Below are 19,633 nucleotides of genomic sequence, written 5' to 3'. Positions count from 1 at the left end.
CAGGGTTTAGGCTTAGGTCGGCTCCAGATTCTTCAATGAATACCAATCCATCTGGGGATTTTAATCAGTGCACCTCCAGGGCCCAGCAATTGTTGACCTCTGAAAGACTGCACCCCAGGATCTCCCCTGAGTTCCCCTCTTGTGGTGGATGAGCCAATTCTTGGCTGACTTCACCACCTGTGGACCGGCTTTTACTGGTCTCAGGTTTAGTCTCCAATCTCAATCTCTCCCATCTCTGCTTTTTCAAATCCTGACCAGGCACCTCTCTCCCAGCCAGGCCAGCAAGCAGTGGGATTGGGGGAGGAGGGGAGAGCCAGGTGGGTCTTCACAGCCAGTATTCCCCTGTGAAAACCTCTCTACGTTGGATTCTCTCCTGGTCACTTAGACATACTGTATGTCATGCAGTGTGGGTTTGCCAGGCCTGTATTTTGGGCCAAACTCGGGTTCCCCAGGAATCAGCCGTTGGTCCCCACACCGTGGCTGTAAAATGGTGCCTACCTCTGTCCCCCAGAGATGTGGCTTCTTTCCTGCACAGGGATATTGTGGAGCATGCTTTTCAGTTTAGTTGGGCATTGTCTTTGATCTCTAAGCTCTCTGCTCCCAGACTTGCCTTGGGCCCCCTAAAATTGTGGCTGTGGTGCTGAGGATTTCTTCCTTATTTATTATATCCAACCTCAGAGTCCCTGATCTACTTTGAATATTCAGTTTTAGATTCCAATAAAGTCTCCCCGCTTTTTTTTTTTTCACCCACCTTGCTGAGAAGCTGCCAATCTACTTTTTTGGTTTCAGGCCACAGAGCATCCAAGAGAGCGACCATCTTTATTCTTGCATCTTGAAACCCCCTCCAGTACTTGTCCTTAACATTTATCTCATTTGTCTGATAAAAATTTGCTCATGCAGCTTACGTGTATGAATATCATACAGGCAGCTAAGGAAAAGGACAGCCTGCGTGCCGAGAGTGAGAGGCAGAAAGCTTATACGTAGGGAGATCCCTGGGGTGCAGTCTTTCAAAGACCAGCAATTGCTGGGCCTGGAGGTGCACTTGTGACCTTTTTTTTTTTTCTCCTTTTCTTGTAAAAACAAGTCTAACAGCAAGAGACTGTTATGGTTCATGTTTCCCTCCAGAGGCCACTCTTCTCTGTCTCCCAGATGGTAATCAGACCAGGCTTGGGTGCAGAAAGACCCTTGGCATTTCTTTCTCATGGTTTGGGTGTCAAATTTAGTACAATTCCGTTTGACACACTGGGGAGGGGTGGAGACCCAGTTTCCTATATCTGAGACAGAGGGAAGAGTGGGAGTGTCCCCCACTGTTCTCAGTCTCCTATGAACCAGAGCACCCCTGGTTCTCCTCCTGCACAGTAGCCAGCACAGTAGCAGTTCCTGCATAGCAACAGGCTCTTTCTCCTGGGGGACCATGAAGAGAGATGGTGGCCTATTGGACCATCCACTTTTACCAGTGTGAGTCAATCTGAAACTCCCTCTGGTGAACTGGATAATTTCCTAATTGAAACCTGCTTATTTCTGGGGTATCTTGAGCCCACCACCAGTTCAAAAAAAAAAAAAAAACAACTTTCAGAGGGAGAACTGGACCTCACTCAGAATGGAAGATAATAACTTATTATTTTTGATAATTATTTGAGTTAAAGGAGGGCATTTGCCAGCTGGTTGTGCCTTTAAAATTTCCCTTACATGTTCCTTTTGTCCCTTGGGGGTCCTCTTACTCATAGGACCATGGCTTCTTGTTGTGTTCCTCAACTTGAACAAGGAGGCAAGCCTGATAGTGTTCTGTGTCAATAGAACTTCTGGTCTTTTTCCTGAAGAATTAAGGGGGATACAGAATAAAGGGTGTCTTGTGAATATCTAAGGAAGGCAGTCTAAGTCTGAAACTAGGGGAGCTCTATCTTGGTAATCTCTTACAATGGGTTCCTGTTTTTTCTTTTTAATATTTATTTTTTAGTTGTAGTTGGACACAATACCTTTATCTCACTTATTTATTTTTATGTGGTGCTGAGGATCAAACCCAGGGTCTTGCATGTGAGAAGCGAGCACTCTACTGCTGAGTGACAGCCCCAGCCCTGGGTTCCTGTTCAAGACGATCACCAGGGAAAGATTTGGGGGTTGGGTCCCAGAAAGTACTTGAAAACCTGGAAATCCTTAGATACTTTATTTAGGCACTTGATAGAAGGTGAGAGAATTGAGGGTCAGGAGGACATAGGGTATATGTGGGAAGAAGCATTTTTGCAGAGAAGGAAAAATACTCCTTGGCTCATGCTGTGCAGATTAATGGGTAGCCTCTTTCCCAAAGACCTTAAATCAGACTAAGACTTCATCTCAGGATCCAACACTATCAGGGAAGGCTGCCCTTCGCCATCAGGCCAAGTCAGTCGGAGAACAAAACACAGATAGTGGTTGCTATTTGGTACCCCTGAGGGCTGTCAAGGTCAGACTCAGGATGTGAGACCTGTGTGCATCACTGGGGGAGTCACACCAGTCTGCAGCCTTCAATTATCTCAAGGCTTCCACAGTTCCATGCACCGATTCTCTCCCGTAGAAAGGAACTGAAGCAAGTCAGGACTGATGTTCCCAACCCCGAAATTAAGGAAAATTAGCCTCTCCTGCCCAGCAAGCCTGTCACCTGAGTCTTAAGACTGACAGCCATGCTAGTCACTTTTAACTGTCTGAGAGGTGCCCAGTGTTTAAAGGTAGTTTGTCCACTAATCAAGAGCACAGAGAGTAGGAACAAGAGCTCCATTTTCTGTATTTCCATAAACGTAACATGGAGTATGGATGAGAGGGCTCTTTGTCTCATGAATTTTGAAAATGAAATCCACTGGTACAAAATTGAGAGCAAAGTGACAGAATTTGTTAGAACAATAAAAAAAATGAGTATTGTATGTGTTCTGATCACCATTTTAAGTATTTGCACAAGTAACTTTGCTTAATTATCAAAACAGCACTATGTTTCCACACCACTGAGTACAGTAGGAAGAAGGCCGGAGCTCCCAGAGGGGCAGGGTCCCAAGAGAGGGCTGCCAATGTGTGTCTGTTGTCTAGAGATTTTAAAAGCATATCTGATTGCCCACCTTAGGGGTGAGGGATACTATCAGGTACCAATCAAGCTCTTCAGTATCTGAGTTTAATAAGCCAATCAGAAGTGTGTAGTTTAATCCTTTGTTTATGTAATTAAGAGAATGAGTCGAATTTTGTGGTTTGGCAAGTGTCAGGTAAAGTAGGTTTGGTGGTCAGCCATTGCTATTGCTATTGCCAGCCATTGTTATACATGACGGGAGAATGCATTTATGCACCTTGCTATATCATACATAGAAGGGATACAACTTCTCATTTTTCTGAGTGTGCATGTTGCAGAATCATATTGGTCATGCAGTCACATATACACATAGAGTAATAATGTCAGTTTCATTCTACTATCTTTCCTATCACTCCCCTCTACCTAATCTAACACTATGGTGGGGTAGTTAAGGAAGAGCTCCTGTGGTTGAAGCTGTCAGGAATAGTAACAAGATGTTCTAACAAGGAGGAGGTGCTGTGGTTGAAGTTGTCAAGGGCAATGACAGGATATTCCCTAGGTCTGATGTCTCCTCCTAGGGTGGCATGGTCTCATTCCCTCTTTCCCTTCTCTAAGGTCTTTATCCCGACTGTCTATGAGTGATCTACTTTCCCACCTCATTAGGGGCAGGATGGGAATGGGGAGATACTGATCAACTGTAAAAGTTTCATTTAGAAAGGTTGAATAAGATCTGCCTTATTGTGAATTAGCATCCGCATATTAGAGAAAACATTTGGTCTTTGGTTTTGTGGGATTGCCTTACTTTGCTTAGCATGATCTTCTCCAACTCCAGCCATTTACTGGCAAATATCATAATTTTACTCTTCTTCAAAGCGGAGTAATATTCCATTAAGTGTCTATACCACATTTTCTTTATCCATTCATCTATTGAGGACACCCAGATTGGTTCCACAGTCTAGCTATAGTGAATTGAGCTGCTATAAACATTGATGTGGCTAGGTCACTAGAGTACACTGATTTTAAGTCCTTTGGGTACCCCAGGCAACCCCAGGCTAGCCCCAGCAGAAGCAGAGGCAGCAATGGCCTGATCTGCATTTTTGAAGACCCTCAAATCAATTATGTTGAATGAATGAAAAAAAAACAGGTGCAGAAGACAGGTGTGGTATGTATGACTGTAGTCTTAGTCATGCAGGAGGATCCCAAGTTCAAGACCAGCCTGGGCAACTTAGTGAGACCCTCAAAATAAAAGTAAAAAGGGCTGGGGATGTGGCTCAGTGGTAGAGTTCCCTTGGGTCCAATCCCTGCTCAGGCTGGTGGAAGCCCCTGCTACTCCTATCCCTCTCAGACCCAGGTGCAGAGTAGCCACAGCTGCCACCACCAGCACGGAACAAGGATTGATTTCTTTGACTGAATCTTCAGGGCCAGTAAATGGTGGAGGCAAAATATGATCCAGACAGTCCTTCTAGACAGACTGTGGATTTAATCGGTTAGCTATTAATATGTCGCACAAGAAAAATGTGAATTCTGGAATAGGAAAGAAATAGGTTGACATATAAACTATGTACAGATAAAGAGAATTAGTAAACTACAAGATAGAGATGAAGAAATTGCCCAGGATGCAACAAGGAAAATTTAAAAAATGAAAAACTCAGGAGACTGATTAAGAGTTAAGAGCATAGAATGAGAAATATGAATTACTGAAGGAGAGAATTAAAACAGTATTGGGGCAGCAGAAAAATCAAGAGATAAAAATCAAATATTTTCTAAACATGAAGAAATGTATCCCGAGACTTAATAATTACTAACTTCAAGCAACATACATTCAGACTTAGACACATGAAACTGCATAATACCAATGACAGAAAATCTTAAAAGCAACCAGAGAGAAAAGACCGATTAATTACAAAGGAATAATTAAATTAAGAGATTTCTCAAAGGTAACTTAGAAGCCAGAAACTCATGACATAGAATATTAAAACTGTTGAGAACAAAACTAAGCTATAAATCTTAAATTCTACTTTTGGACTTCTCAGACAAAGGAAATGATATGCTCTATGGAATAGTACTAGAATGTTCCAAGTTCATGAAGAAGGAACTCACATACGGACCGAAATGTACAAAGCTATGCTTAGGGTTAATGCTAAGTACTGAGGTAAAGGGATGATCATACAAAGATGTTCAAACTCTACTCACACCATGGTCCAAGTTCATTCTTTGATTTTTCCCCCCTCCTCCCTAATTCCAAATATAAGCAACGACAGACAAAATGTCCTAAAATAGAAAAATAAAAAATTTCCATAGGCCAGAAACAAAAACTCAATACAGAAAATGCAATAAAAGGAAAAAAAAAAAAGAGCAAGAACATCAAGAGAAAGGTTCAAAGCGTGGGAGAAAGTGCAGAGTTGGGACCACACTGATATGTTCAGGAAACTGGGGCAAATGTGTCGATGGGCTTTATGTAAGAGGGTGTGTTGTAGAAAGGCCTGAGTAGTAGAGCCCAACACAGGATTGTGACTAATTTGAATGAGATGAAGAAGCATAAAAATAAAAGGGGGAAAAACCCACACTATTTAATAAATAATAGTGGACAATTTATATATTTGAAAAAATATGGTTCAATTCCTAACTCAGATTTTTATTATTCTTTTTTATTAGAACATTATATCTATGCATAGTGTGGCTGAGTAAAGCTCCATTGTGTCTATATACTACATTTTCTTGGTCCATTCATCTATGGACAGGGAGCTGAGTTGGTTCCATAATTTGGCTATTGTGAATTGTGCCTCTGTAAACATTGCAGTGGCTGTATCACTGCAGTATTCCAATTTTAGTTCTTTTGGATAAATCCCAAGGAGTGGGACAGCTGGGTCACATGGTAGTTCCATTCCTAGTTTTTTGAGGAGTCTCCACACTGCTTTGCAAAGTGGTCGTACTAATTTGCTGTCCCACCAACCATTTATGAGTATGCCTTCCTCCCCACATTCTCACCAAGTACTTATTATTATTCATCTTCCTGATAATTGCCATTCTGACTAGAGAGAGACAAAATCTTAATGCAGTTTTGATTTGTGATTCCTAGAGATATTGAACATTTTTTTTATTTGTTTGTTGGCCATTTATGTCTCTTTGTTTGAGAAACTTTTGTTTAGTTCCTTTGTCCGCTTATTGATTAGATTCTTTTGTGTTTTGTTTTGCATTGAGTTTTTTGAGTTCTTTATATATTCTTGATACTAACGCCCTGGCAGAGGAGTGGCTGGCAAAGGTTTTCTCGAATTCTGTACACTCCCTCTTCACTCTCTTAATCATTTTATCTCCTGTGCAAAGTGTTTTTTTTTTTTAATTTGATGACACCCCACTTACTGATTCTTGGTTTTATTTCTTAAGCTTTAGAGATCTTGTTGAGAAAGTCAATGCCTGTACTTGTATGGTGGAGTGTTGACCCTATGTTTTCTTCTAGCAGTTGCAAGGTTTATGGACTAATTCCTAAGTCTTTGATTCATTTTGATTTGCCCTCTGTGCAGGGTGAGAAACAGGGACGTAGTTCCATTCATCTACATATAGTTACCCAATTTCCCCAGCACCATTTGTTAAAAAGGCTGTTTGAAGTGTAATATATATACACAACGGAATATATAACTCAGTCATAGGGAAGAATGACATTATGGCCTTTGCTGGTAAATTAAAGGAATTGGAAACTATCATGCTAAGTGAAATAAGCCAATCCAAAAAAAAAAAAAAAACAAGGCCAAATGTTCTCTCTGATATGAAGATTCTAACACACAATAAGGGGTGGGAGAGGGGAGAATAGAAGTTCACTGGATTAGACATAGGAGAATGAAGGGAAGGGAGGGGAATGGGAATAGGAAAGACAATAAAATGAATGAGGCATAACTTTTCTGTGTTCATATGTGAATACATGACCAGTGTGACTCCACATCATGTACCACCACAAGAATAGGAAGCTATACTCCATGTATGTATAATAAGTCAAAATACATTCTACTGTCATAAATAACTAAAAAGAACAAATTTAAAAAATGAAAAAAATGTATCGTTACTCCAACATATGTATTTGGGACTTTTGTGAAGTATCAGATGATTGTAATTATGTGGCTTTGTCTCTGAGCCTTCTATTCTATTCCATTGACTTCCATGTGTACTTGGATGCCAATACCATGTTGTTTTGTTACTATAGCTGAGTGGTATAATTTGAGATCAAGTATTATGATGTCTCCTGCATCACTTTTCTTATTCAGGGTTGTTTTGGCTATGCTGGGTCTCTTATTCTTCCAAATGAACATAAGGACTGATTTTTCTAGTTCTGTGAAGAATAGCTGTAGGAAAACTAGCCTTCTATATTTTAAAATTCCTTATAAACAAAACATAAAATGAATAACGAAACATAAACATTTGCATCACACACAACGGGGAAATGGACCAAAGACACATAATTCAGTCATTGTTTTTGAGAGGAGAAGAAATTGGCTATGAGAATGAGGAAACTTTCTGGATGAAAAATTCCATATCATGATAGAGGTTTGGAAGTCTCAGATGTGAGCATCTATTAAATTATGCACATGCAATATGTGCATTTCACTGCACATAAATCATGCCTTGATATATAGTTCCTATAACAGCTATAAGAAGAAACAATGCATAAAAAATGGGCAAAGACTAAACACAAAAAAAACTTTTTGAAGAACTATAAATTAACAGTGAATTTATGGAATAGTCCCCAACCACATAAATAATTTTGAAAAATAAATTGAATTAACAATGATACCTTTCCCCACAAATTGATTCTCTCATACATTGTTGGTGGGTATGTAAATTGGTGCAGCCTCACTGGAAGAAACTTAAGAAGACAAAAATATTTATTTAATGCATATAATCTAAGATGCAGTAATCCCAAATTTACAAATTTAGATTATCTAGCAGGAGTATATCAGTATGCTTATATAAAGACATTTGAGCTTTGTGTTTATAATATAAAATTTTGGAAACCACTGTAATATTCATCACTAAGCAAAAGAATTAAATGATGCTATGATAATACTTAATGCCGCTGAATTATACACTTAAAAATTGTTGAAATGATCAATTTTGTGTTATATATATTTTCTGCAACAAAAAACAAAGTACATTATGACTTAGCTATACAACAGAATACTATACAGACTTTTAAAATGGCATAAGGATCTCTATATACAGATTTTGAAGTATTTCATAGCTTATTAAATAGGCATGCTTTTAGGTATCTATATGTATATAACTGGAGAAATACATAAGCTTTTTTCTTTTTTTTTTTAAGAGAGAGTGAGAGAGGGAGAGGAAGAGAGAATTTTTTAGTATTTATTTTTTTAGTTTTCGGCGGACACAACATCTTTGTTGGTATGTGGTGCTGAGGATCGAACCCGGGCCGCACATGCCAGGCGAGCGCGCTACCGCTTGAGCCACATCCCCAGCCCCATACATAAGCTTTAAAAAAAAAAAATCTTGCTATTTGTGGGCATGAAGATGTGGCTTGGACGTGAGCACTTGGCTAGTACGCACAAGGCCCTGGGTTCAATCCCCAGAACCACAGACAAAAATAAAATGAAACAAAAACAAAACTTGCCATTTGTGGTATTGGCTTATAGAGCAAGTTTCATTTTATTGTTTTACTTTGTATATCTCTATATTGGTTAAATTTATGGATGAGCACATGCTTGATTCAAAAATTAAAACAGGTTCCAAGGTATATTACCATGTTTTCAAAGAGTGTGAAGATGGAAGAAGTAGCACTGTGTTCATAAAGCATCTAGAGGCTTCAACAAAGACAGAACTCAAGACTGTGACACAAAGACTAGTATGGAGGTGTTGAGATTGGCCTGTTACGTAAACTATGTCATTAAAATCGAGTTCATATGCAATACATTCTTATGTAAATGTTTTAATTCTAATTGGATAATGGTGCTTCAAAATGCACTGAATACGATATTTCAGGTGGAAAGAGGACAGTTGAGGCAAACAGCACTATGGAGGCTCGGTACTGTGTGCTCTTGTACAGATCGACAGACCAGCTCTCTCTGCAGAGCAGTCATGCGAAATCGCTCACCTTGGCGTCCACTTTCAGTGACTTGTCCTCCTCTCCAATAGCTCACTTCTTTTATTTCACCCTGTTTCCTCTTGCAAAAAAAAAAAAAAAGAGAGAGAGAGAATTCACAATTCGACCCCTCCCCCCCCCCAAAAAAAAATAAACAGGAGTCAGTTTCTGGAAACAAAATCCTTCCCTGTCCTTGGTCTATGTTGGTTCTCCTGGGTGGTTTTTTCAGGACTTGTGCCAACTTCACTTCACAGTCGATGAAGGAGTTTTCTCACAGAAAAAAAGCATGTGGATGAGGTAGATTGGAAATCTGACTCCTGAGAATCTGTGAAGATCCTATTGGTCTGAGGCTCGGGGCATGGATGGGTTTTGAAGAGCAGAGTCTTCCATCACCTTACGTAGTGTCGTCATAGTCGACATCTGCAATGTTTGCCTTCCTCAGCCTAGAATAGATGTCTGCAGAGACCTGAACGCAAAGTCACATGGATAGGATCAGAGGACAACAGACAAGGAGAACATACAAACAGCAATTTTGTGTTATGTATATTTTCTGCAATAAAAAACAGAAGTCTACCAACCCTCCTCCCCAGTCAACTGAATACTTCCCACCATGGTGCACCAACAGCATGTAAATAAGAGGCTCTTAGAAGATGGTGACTACCCATAAGCATTTTCAGATGGCCTGCTGCCCGCTGGAGGCTTACACAGGGGTTCCTTCCTGAGGAGCTGCAGACTAATCCAAGCATATAAGGCCTTCCCTCATCCTTACGGGCCATTGTCATGGGCTATCATTTTTAAAGATTTCAGAATTGAAAATTAAATTTAGCATAGCACCAGAGTTTCCCAAGGACTTGAATTCTGTCCTGAGATAACTGGCTGCCAGAATGCACCACACGAAAATGCTAAGCACCTACTCTTTGTGCAGTTGGGATACCTACAATTTTCAGAAAGTGACTTTGTATCATCAATATATATCTTGAATTGTTTGAGTTTTGCAAATTATTGATATCTCATAACACAAATCACTATGAGCTTAGTTTTGTTCAATATTAATTTAGTTTGCCACACACTGTTTTGTTGACCTTAACAGCACTAAGTGATATATATATGTGTGTGTGTGTGTGTGTGTGTGTGTGTGTGTGTGTGTGTGTTTTCCAACAGTATTTTAGGAAAAATATTTTCAAATAAATAGAATTTTTTAAAATTCGGTATGGTTTAGATAGGAGGTGTTCCTCCAAAGCTCATGTGTGAGATAATGCAATTTCATTTTAAAGATGCAATGGTTGGGTCATGAGAGCATTAACCCAATCACTGCATTAATCCACTTGAATAGATTAATTTTAACTGTAGGCAGGAGGGTGTGGCTGGAGGAGGTAGGTGTGTGTGTGGGGGGGTACCTTCAAAGTACATATTTTATGAACAGAGCTCGCTCTCTGCTTCCTGATGGCCAGGTCGTGAGCTGCTTTCCTCTGCCATGAAGTTCTGCCTCACTTGGGTCCAGAGCAATAGAGCCCATGTATGGACTGAGACCTCTGAAACCATGAGCCCCAAATAAACTTTACCTCCTCTGAAATTGTTCTTGTCAGGTCTTTTGTTTACAGGGCTGAAATAGCAGCAATTGAACTACAAATCACCCATATGCCTATTGCTAAAGCAAATGTACATGTAAGACTCCAAAACTTCCTTCCTTGTACAGAAATTCCTCCATTGTGATGGTAGATAAGAGATCATGACATTTTTTTTTCCCTCTAATTGGTTATCATTTAAGAAGTTTTCGAACCGTCCTCAGGGGAAACAGAGAATGTGCATGGAGAAAAAAAACAATAGGAACCGTCTCACCTTATTCTCCACCTGTGTCCTCATGTGTTCAGCTGTGAAAGAAAAAGTGCATGCTGTGAGATTCCACTTATATTTAAAGTCTTTAAATAAATGCTCACCAATAAAGGCTTCTTCATCTTCTGGGTATTTCCCTTAGATTGATTTTCATTACTATTATTATTATTATTTTGCTTTTCGATCTAGTATGACTACCTTAGTATCCAAAGAAAAAAATGATTATTTTCTTGGTTCCAAGAGAAGGAAAGACAAAGGTCAGAAGACAAATTCATCCCCAGCCTCAAGTCTCACCTGCTCCCGATTCCTGCTCCTGCTGGACATGATAGACCAGGGAGTACACATCATCCCCAGGCATGACATTCACTGCGAGAGAAGAAAGGACTCTTTGAAGTAGGACAGAAGAGTGGACACCCGAGGAATTTTCAGGAAGCAGGTTTGTTGACTTCAGGGTTCAGAGGTGGCTCTCGCCTAAGAATTCTTTCTCTGAGCAAAGATTTTGGAAATCTTTGAGCTTTATACCCAGTGGTGGCGGGAGGAGGTCCTTGGAGATTCACAGGACAAGTTCTCTCTGTTCCATGCCCGAGACCAGACACAGGTTTCACAATTTTTTTTTTTTACCAAGAAAACAGAGATAATATCGCTTTTTACAACAAGTTTGCAGACTTGACTCTATCACAGCTTTTGTGTGCAAACCTGGCATATACAAGAAAGAGAAAATACCCACCACAGTAACCTCTGCAGGCATCCTGCTGACCTGACAAGAGGAGAAGCTTAATTATGGCAAGGATCTTCTGGATGGGGGTCTTTGGATTGCTTCATTTCCCCCTTTGATGATTTTTATTTCAATCAAAGATCATCATCTTCTTCTTGGCTTTAAAGCTTTATATAATGTCATGATCTCCGTTGTTGTCTTTCTTTTAACCACTATTTTTATAGTAGACCCAATAGTTTTCATGCACAGGGAAGCCAAACGTGGGAGTAATAAATAGGTTAACAGCAGAAGACCTGCTATGCCAATTAAGCTTTTAAGTCCACCAAGGGCTGAAAACCATCCTGCAAATAGTGAGATTGGATTCCAATCTTTAATGCCTTTCCAGGTTTGGACGGGCACCTGTGCTAGTTTTCTGATATTGCTGGCTATGTCTTTAACTGTCTGCCCGTGGTCATCTATTTGGATGCGACAGTCTGAACTGTTAAACTTTTGACGTACTTCCCCTTCCTCAGCTAGTGGGTAATCTAATGCCAAGCGGTCTTGATAGATAGCCACTCACATTTGGGCCTGTTGTGTGGCCAAAGGCTGTAGCAGTTTGATTAGTAATAATTTCCAGTACAGTTTGCAGGCGAATTATCCAGTTTAGCACATAAACTAGAGTTCTATAGCACCAACTGCCATGCTGTGCCCAGGTAGCAGGACCATAAATGGCTTCAACATCATGACAAAGTCCCTTCTTCCTATCATTCAGATTACTCTGTGTGTCTACTGCCTGTCAAGCCCTGGAGGCTGATGGATGTTTATTTGTAGAGGAGGTGGGGACACAGCAGGATCAGGTTTGGCCAGCAGAGGTCAGCTCATGGCTCAGCTTCTTAGCTTATTATGGCTTAAGTATGAGGTGTCCCCCAAAAGCTCACGTGTGAGACAATGCAAGAAAGTTTAGAGGTGGAATGACTGGGTTATGAGTCTTCACCTAACCAGTGCATTAATCCTCTGCTGGGTATTAACTGGTGGTAGCTGTAGGCAGAAAGGTGTGGCTGGAGGAGGTGGGTCATTGAGACTGTGCCATTGGGGTATATATTTTGTCCCTGGTGAGGGGACTTTGGCTCTGCTTCCTGATGTGATGTCCTGAGCTGCTGTCTTCTACCACGCCCTTCTTCCACGATGTTCTTTCTGCCTACCTTGAGCCCCAAGGCATGGAGCCGGCCGTCTATGGACTGAGACCTCTAAACTGCAATCACCAAATAAATTTTTCTCCTCTAAACTTGTCCTTGTCAGGTCTTTTGGTCACAGTGATGAAAATCTGACTCAAATGCTATGCCTACGTTGGCCCAGGTCATTTGAGAAACTTTACCATTTTCGTATACAGGCGGTAGCTGCACTGGGTCAGGTGAGTTGAGATAGTTGGGTTCTTGGGGTTCAGGACTGGAAGGGCTCCTACAAACACAGAAACACGCGTGAGCTGTCTGGAATAGCATTCCAGATGTCCCAGACATATCTATCCAAGATCGTAAAACAGCCAAGGAGAGGAGCTCTTTAAGGAAGACTCCTGGACAGAATATCAGTCCAGGGAACTGGAAGGCACACCCTACCGTGTAAGCCGTGGCCCTAAGTGTGGACACTGCAGTCGCCCTAGTGCACGTATTCCACAAGTCTTAGCTGACTGAATCACTGTGGGACAGCCCACACCTGAAATGATGTCACTTACGTTATAAAGGCTCACTAAATCCTGGATAGAGAAAGAATGATTCACCCCAGAGGAAAACAGGTGGCTGACCACACTAAGGAACTTGGAGAAAAGACAGAATTAAACAGGCATCCATGTGATGTACCCCTGAAAGAGGGCCACTCTGATTTGGAAAAGAAAAATCTGTTTATTGTTGGCATAAACAATAACACTATAAAATACATCAAATAAACACTGGTAGCCCTAGGAGGAAGTATTTGAAAATGTTTTCTTCCTCTAAACTTCTAAAGAATGTCATCCATGATTTTTCAGTCTGTTTATTCCTGTCTAACATTACAGAAATGTGTGTATACCTCACCTACCCTGAAATACTTTAGGACTCTCAAGATCTTTCCATATGTTCAAGGGTCTCTGCAGCCAACAGACCCTTCGACATTGGCTGAGACATTGACTGCTTGAACAAATGGACAGTCCTGGTCAAAGCAATGTCACTTTCTTATTGTGAAGATGTATTGAAAGGGATAGACATAGAAAAAAATGATCAATTCGTTATGATATGAAACTTAAAAAGACCAGAAGTAGAAAATCAAAGTACATTGAACTCAGGTGTGATTTTTAGGTATGAGAAGATAGGAAAACAGCTCCCCCAAAACAGGACAATTCAGAGTTGAAAATTTTCTTGTTTTCCTGCATTAGTAGCACCTACAGAGAAAGCAGGGGTCTTACCTGTGTGGGTCCCTGGTTGAGCATCTTCCTGAAAGTCAAACAGATGAGTGAACCTGTCAATGGAGGAACCTCCTTCTCGGCTCCCTTATAGCCCTGGTACACAGGGATGCACCTCCTGCCAGAATGCCCACTGTGGATGCCACCCTGTGCCCAGAGGACATCCGGGCAATTATTTGCAGAGCCTTCCTTTCACAAATGAGGAGACTCAGGTCCAGAATATAAATGAGCTGCCCCAAAGCAAAAACATACTGGCGCTAAGAGTGGAGCCCAGGTCTCTGAACTCTCAGGTCTATGATGTGAGGATGGGAATCTTATCCTGCCCCAAATCCTCACGGGCAGGTGTTGCCACAGCCATGTTATAGTTGAGGTGCCCAAAGATGCTGGAAAAGTCTAGAATTTAAATGAAAATCTCACATTGTCCTCTCCTGCTCCATCTCCCACTTGCTCAGGGGAGAGCAAGAGCCTGGAGCTCAATACACCAAGGAATACGTAACTGGTGTATTGGTGATAGAGTGGGAGGCTGAGTCACCCGGAATTCATAACAGAAGAGAACCGTGGGAGGCCGTGTGACCCGCTGAAGCGTCTTGGAGAACATGGCATTTCCACTCAAGAGTGAAGTTTCCAACAATGATTAGAACATGTGGATATGTGAATGAGCTTTTGGGGGAGTAGGGAGTAGCTTTTGGCAAACCCAAAAGATAAATAAGACTCTCTGCACTGACTTTAGAGCTAGGAGAGGAGCAGGCTTAGCTAGAGTTGTTAAGGACTTTTCTCTTCCAGGGGCTGATGAATTAAAGTATTATGTTCCTCTATAAAAAAAATTAAATCACAGAAGAATATGACATCAGCTGAACCTCAATCGATGACATATGGGGAGAAAACGAATTTTACTAAAAATTAGTTAAATTTTCAACTTGTATACTGCAAAGGATAAATATACGGCTAAAAGCATATATTTATCCTTTGCCGTTTACATGTTACCCTCCCAGCCTATTTCAGTGAAATCTGAGGTCACAAAATACCCACCTCTATAAATACTAACCTATTTTTCTCTTGAGCCAGTAGCAAAGTAACAGGACTGCAGTGACGAGACCAACGCTGCCGAGCAGCCCCTCAACGACCCCTGAAGTAAGATGTTCGCTTCTGGGTTCGGCAGGCACTGAGGGGGAGACCTGGGGGTGAGCTGCTGTAGGGAAGGAATTGGGTTTGGGGACAGACCTCTTGGTACGGGCTCTGCTCAATGGCTGCTCTCCCAGGATGGATGTACTTATTTATTTAGGGATCTGCAGCTTTTCACATTGATGCAAGAAGAGAGGCACCCAACCTCCAGCTCCTCCCACAGGACCCTCGCCCTGAGTAGTGCAGCAGAGGCACTGGGGTGTCAGTGGGCCTCTCCTGGGGTGCTGGGGAAGAGGCTGATGGAGACAACCCCACCGCCGAAGGTATACCTGTGAAATTGAGAGTCACTGCCTCACTGCGCTGGGCACCCTGGCCATTGTCGGCCTCGCACGAGTAGTTTCCAGAATGTTCTGCCGTCAGGGAGAGGTTGAAGGATGCCCCTCCCCCAGAGGGCGCTGAGCTGTTCCCCAGGATGATGTCCTCGTGATAAAACTGGTACAGGATCGGGGGAGAGCCCCCCAGGGCCTCGCAGTGAAGCTCCACCACGTCCCCCATCTCAGCCTGGGCCCTGGGAGCCCTGAGGGTGAGCACAGGGCGGGACACTGGAACTGACAGGGACAGTGGACTGTCAGAGACGTGTCTCCACTGGTGCAGTAGAGCCATAATCCCTGACTGTCCCCAAGGACTCCACCCCATGGAACTTCCCCAAGGCACCCCAGGGGAACACGGAGCCAAACCGGCCAAGCTGCAGGCACCCCAGCACTCCAGGAGAGGCCCGTTGACACCACACTGGAACTCACTCCTGACAGCGATGTCCACCAGTCCGCTGAGGCTGGGGCCGTCGCCGTTGTCAGCTGCGCAGTAGTACTGGTCGGAATCAGTCTCCGTCACTGGGGCGACCTCGAAGTTTGCTGTCCGTGAATGCTGCGTCTTGGTTTCCAGGTTTAAGCCCAAATGCCCTTTGTACCAGACGAAGGTGATGTTTCCTGTGCCCTTAGCCACCGAGCAGAGGAGGACCAGTTTGTCTCCCTTCATCACCTGTCCCCCTGGAGGCTGAGTCTCCAAGCTCACGTCGGAGACAGGGATTCCTGCACAAACACCAGAAAATGTGGGAGAACCCCGAGCAGGGAGTGTTTGGAGCCCAGGGAGTAGGTATGGGGGTCTTCAAGGCAAAGTTGAAGGCAAAGTCATGATGGATAAAGTTTGACTGGAGGGAGGGGAGGCTCTACTGATTTGGAATCACTTCTAGTTTGGTGGTAGGGTTAGAAAGGTACGATAATATCACCATGGAAAAATGTGGCATCGCCTCCTTGCCTAGGACAATGTGACTTCCATTCCCCTGAGTCTCAAGCTTTCTTTTTTTAAGGCACAGTAATATAGTGATTATAAGTCCAAATTGTGTGTCAATCTGCCTGGGTGTGGATACTGGTTCCAACTCTTGCTTGCGGTGCATGCTTGATCAAATTACTTTTATAAGACTCAATTTCTCATCTGTAAATGGAGATGCAATGATAGTTATCTCCTGCAGGTGTGGGACTTCAATTAAACATATATGTGAAGCACTAAATTGGCACCTGCTGTGTACGAGCTGTTCAATGGTTATTGCTGGGGTGGAGATAGCAGAAGGTTTAGTTTCACTAGTGTTGAGTTTTTAGAAGTCTGGAACTACCTAATGTTCTGGAGGTAATAGACATGAATATCATACTCCGGCCACACCTCTAACTCTATACTGGGGGTTGAACCCAGGGGTGCTCTACCACTGAGCTATACCTCCAGCCCTTTTTAATTCTTATTTTGAGTCAGGGTCTTGCTAACCTCAAACTTGCAATGCTTCTGACTTAGCCTCCCAAGTCACTGGGATTACAGGCGTGCACCCTGGCACCTGACTCAATGTTGGGATTTTGCAGGAGATCATGTCACAGAAGTGGCAATCTGATATGGTATGACATGGTTCATAATAATAAAATTTTCTTTTTGTATTTTTTAAAAATCAACCCCCCCCACACACACACACAAGCCTTCTCCAATAGTCTATTCCACACACTTCTGCCAAGCCTTCTCTTGCCACCTGGTCAAGCTGACCCTGGAGAGAGAGAGGGATACCAGGATAGCTGAAGCCTCCCTCCACCTCTACCATCCCAGGGACAGGAGAGGTCATCGCCGTCCTCTCCCCAGCGGACTCTGGAAGCACCGTCCTTAGATACTCACTCTGCACCTGTATGTTGGAACTCCGGCTCTGTTTGGGGGGTCTATTCCCCGCTGTCGTCATGGTACACCAGTAGTTCCCCGAGTCTTCCTTCCACACCGTGGGGATCTGGAGCTTTGGGGAGCTGCTCCGTTCTGATCCCAGGTTGTGGCCATTTCTGAAGAAGCTGAACTGGGGTTGGACAGGTGGCGGCTGAAGAGGGAGCCGGGTCTCACAGGTCAGGGTCAGTGAGCTCCCCTCTATGGGGTTGGCAGGCCTGGCTGTCAGCACAAGATGTAGAAACAGCTCTGGAGAGAATAATTAAACAGATAGAGTCCAGGGCCGGGGGTTCACAGTTCCCGGTGACAGGCATTCCGTCCCCAGCCACACAATACCCCTAGGTTCCCTCAAGTGGCCCATGGGCTTCCCCTGGCCACGGACCCACCCTGTGCATCCTCACACATCCTGCCACGGGCCACAGCAGCCACTTCCAGAAGGCAGCACTGTGACTTGGATCTTATCATTCTTGAAGTTTCTACCCAGGAACTAAGAAGCCCTTTCTGGAAGCCAGGGCAGGAACATTGAAGACAGTCGCTGCAGCTGGTATTGGAGACGGGGAAGCTTTGATTTTTAATAAAAGCGAATACATTTCTGTGGACCATGGTCTATCACCTGGTCGTCATTCTCTTTTGTTCTCTTTCCCCTCCCGTCTCAGACACATCCTGTCCCTACTGTCGCTAGCCCCATTGCTGGGAAGTGCCCTGTGGACATCCACACAGCCCCGTTCCCCTGATCTGGGACTTCGACACAGACCTCTGCTGCAGCCACAGGAGAAGAAAATTTAGTCCATGCCTTAGGCCTCAGGGGTAGATCCTTTTGGGCTTTTTTTCTGGGTAAATAAAGATGGTGAAGGTGCATTCTACTCTCCCCTCTCCCCTTAGCACTCCCAGTTGCAGCAGCCTATGAAATCTCACAAATCTTTGGGCACGTGTTTATCCAACTCTTAGAGCCTCTGACATGTGGGAGATTTAATTTTTTTTTTTTTTCTGAAAGAAACCTCTTCCTCCCCTCACCAGATGCCGGCGACGAGTACTCTGGATCACTGGGACATGATTCCTAGACTAATGTCTATCATTTCCAATTCTGCCCCGCCCGCCCTCCCCACACAAGGCTTTTCCCTGGGTCTTTTTAAACCTCAGTTCCATCTGTGGTTACCAGAATGTTCCCTGTGACCTGGGGCATGGAATACCCTGTTCTTTTTGTCCTCAGAAAGCTGGTCCCCAGAAAACAGAGGAGCATTACAGCTTTTGGAGCTGAATAGAGAAAGGAATAAAACAGGCATTTGCGCACCTAGAATCCACTCAAGCTTCTGTCCAGGGCAGGGGACCAGGTGGAGCTGGAAGCCACACAGGGATGACTACAAGAGCCTGGAGCTCAGACTTGCAGGTCAAGCTTAATGCCATTAAATCCCAGGCAGCAGAGATTACCTGGAAATACCTGGGAATTTTGTTTCTTTATCCTTGATGTAACTATGAATTTTTGCTTAGGCTAGAATTTGGCACCTGAGTTTAAGGGTAAAGGAGAGACCAAGAACAAAGCTCGTGTGACATTAACACCAAGCAGGAGCTGGACTTGGACAAATATTAGGGAAGGAACTCAGAGGGCCAAGGTGATTCCAATCTCTCTGGTCACAGGAATCCCTGATTCTGTGTTCTGGAGGTAACACAACGTCCTCTCTTAACCCTTAGGTTAGTATCTTACGCACACGAGAGCGGTTCTAGTAAATATTATATTGGAAGCTGCTTTAGTGAGATTTCTCATGGCAGAAGACTTTCCTACTCCCCTCTTCTGAGAAAGGCAAGACTCTGAATCAGGATCAGAGCCATGAAGTACGTTTGCATAAACCAGTCGGAGAGAGGAAACTGAACTGGGGCAACAATTGTGGCTGCAGAGGGGAGCTAAAAATAGGCAGGAGGCACAGTACGACTTGGTTGCACGTGGCCTGGAGACGGACTTCAGTGTTGTTCTCCATGGCTCTGTGATTTCAGCATTTCCCCCATCACCCATGGCAGAGTTCCCAGGGGACTTGAAGCCCCTGGGGCAGGGAGGACAGAGACTCTTCTAACGTCAGCCTTTGGCACCCTCTGCCTCTCTTGGGCAAATAGCATCTTCATCCCTGTGCTGAGACTGCCCAGAAAGGAAGCAGAAGGCCAGGCGAGACCTGATCACCCAGCTGGGCAGACACGGCTCAGCAG

General features: G+C 43.4%; 1 protein-coding gene across 1 annotated transcript in view; it reads right to left on the bottom strand.

The window, feature by feature from the left end:
• The window catches only part of LOC113201458 (Fc receptor-like protein 2), a 69,041-nt gene extending 51,139 nt beyond the window's left edge, over positions 1-17,902 (bottom strand). The window contains exons 1-10 of the mRNA XM_077791623.1: positions 17,824-17,902; positions 17,402-17,686; positions 15,994-16,281; positions 15,523-15,801; positions 15,117-15,233; positions 14,075-14,102; positions 13,016-13,098; positions 11,241-11,312; positions 10,953-10,984; positions 9,512-9,579 (exon numbers count right to left, since the gene is read on the bottom strand). Coding sequence (XP_077647749.1) covers positions 9,512-9,579; positions 10,953-10,984; positions 11,241-11,312; positions 13,016-13,098; positions 14,075-14,102; positions 15,117-15,233; positions 15,523-15,801; positions 15,994-16,281; positions 17,402-17,686; positions 17,824-17,902 — 1,331 coding nt within the window. The remainder of the gene's footprint in view (positions 1-9,511; positions 9,580-10,952; positions 10,985-11,240; positions 11,313-13,015; positions 13,099-14,074; positions 14,103-15,116; positions 15,234-15,522; positions 15,802-15,993; positions 16,282-17,401; positions 17,687-17,823) is intronic.
• Positions 17,903-19,633: the final 1,731 nt, after the last annotated feature.

Source organism: Urocitellus parryii, chromosome 11 (genome assembly GCF_045843805.1).
Source record: "Urocitellus parryii isolate mUroPar1 chromosome 11, mUroPar1.hap1, whole genome shotgun sequence".
In the NCBI taxonomy this organism is placed as follows: Eukaryota; Metazoa; Chordata; class Mammalia; order Rodentia; family Sciuridae; genus Urocitellus; species Urocitellus parryii.
Note: the sequence above shows the minus strand (reverse complement) of the source record. Positions and strands in the feature narration are given on the sequence as shown.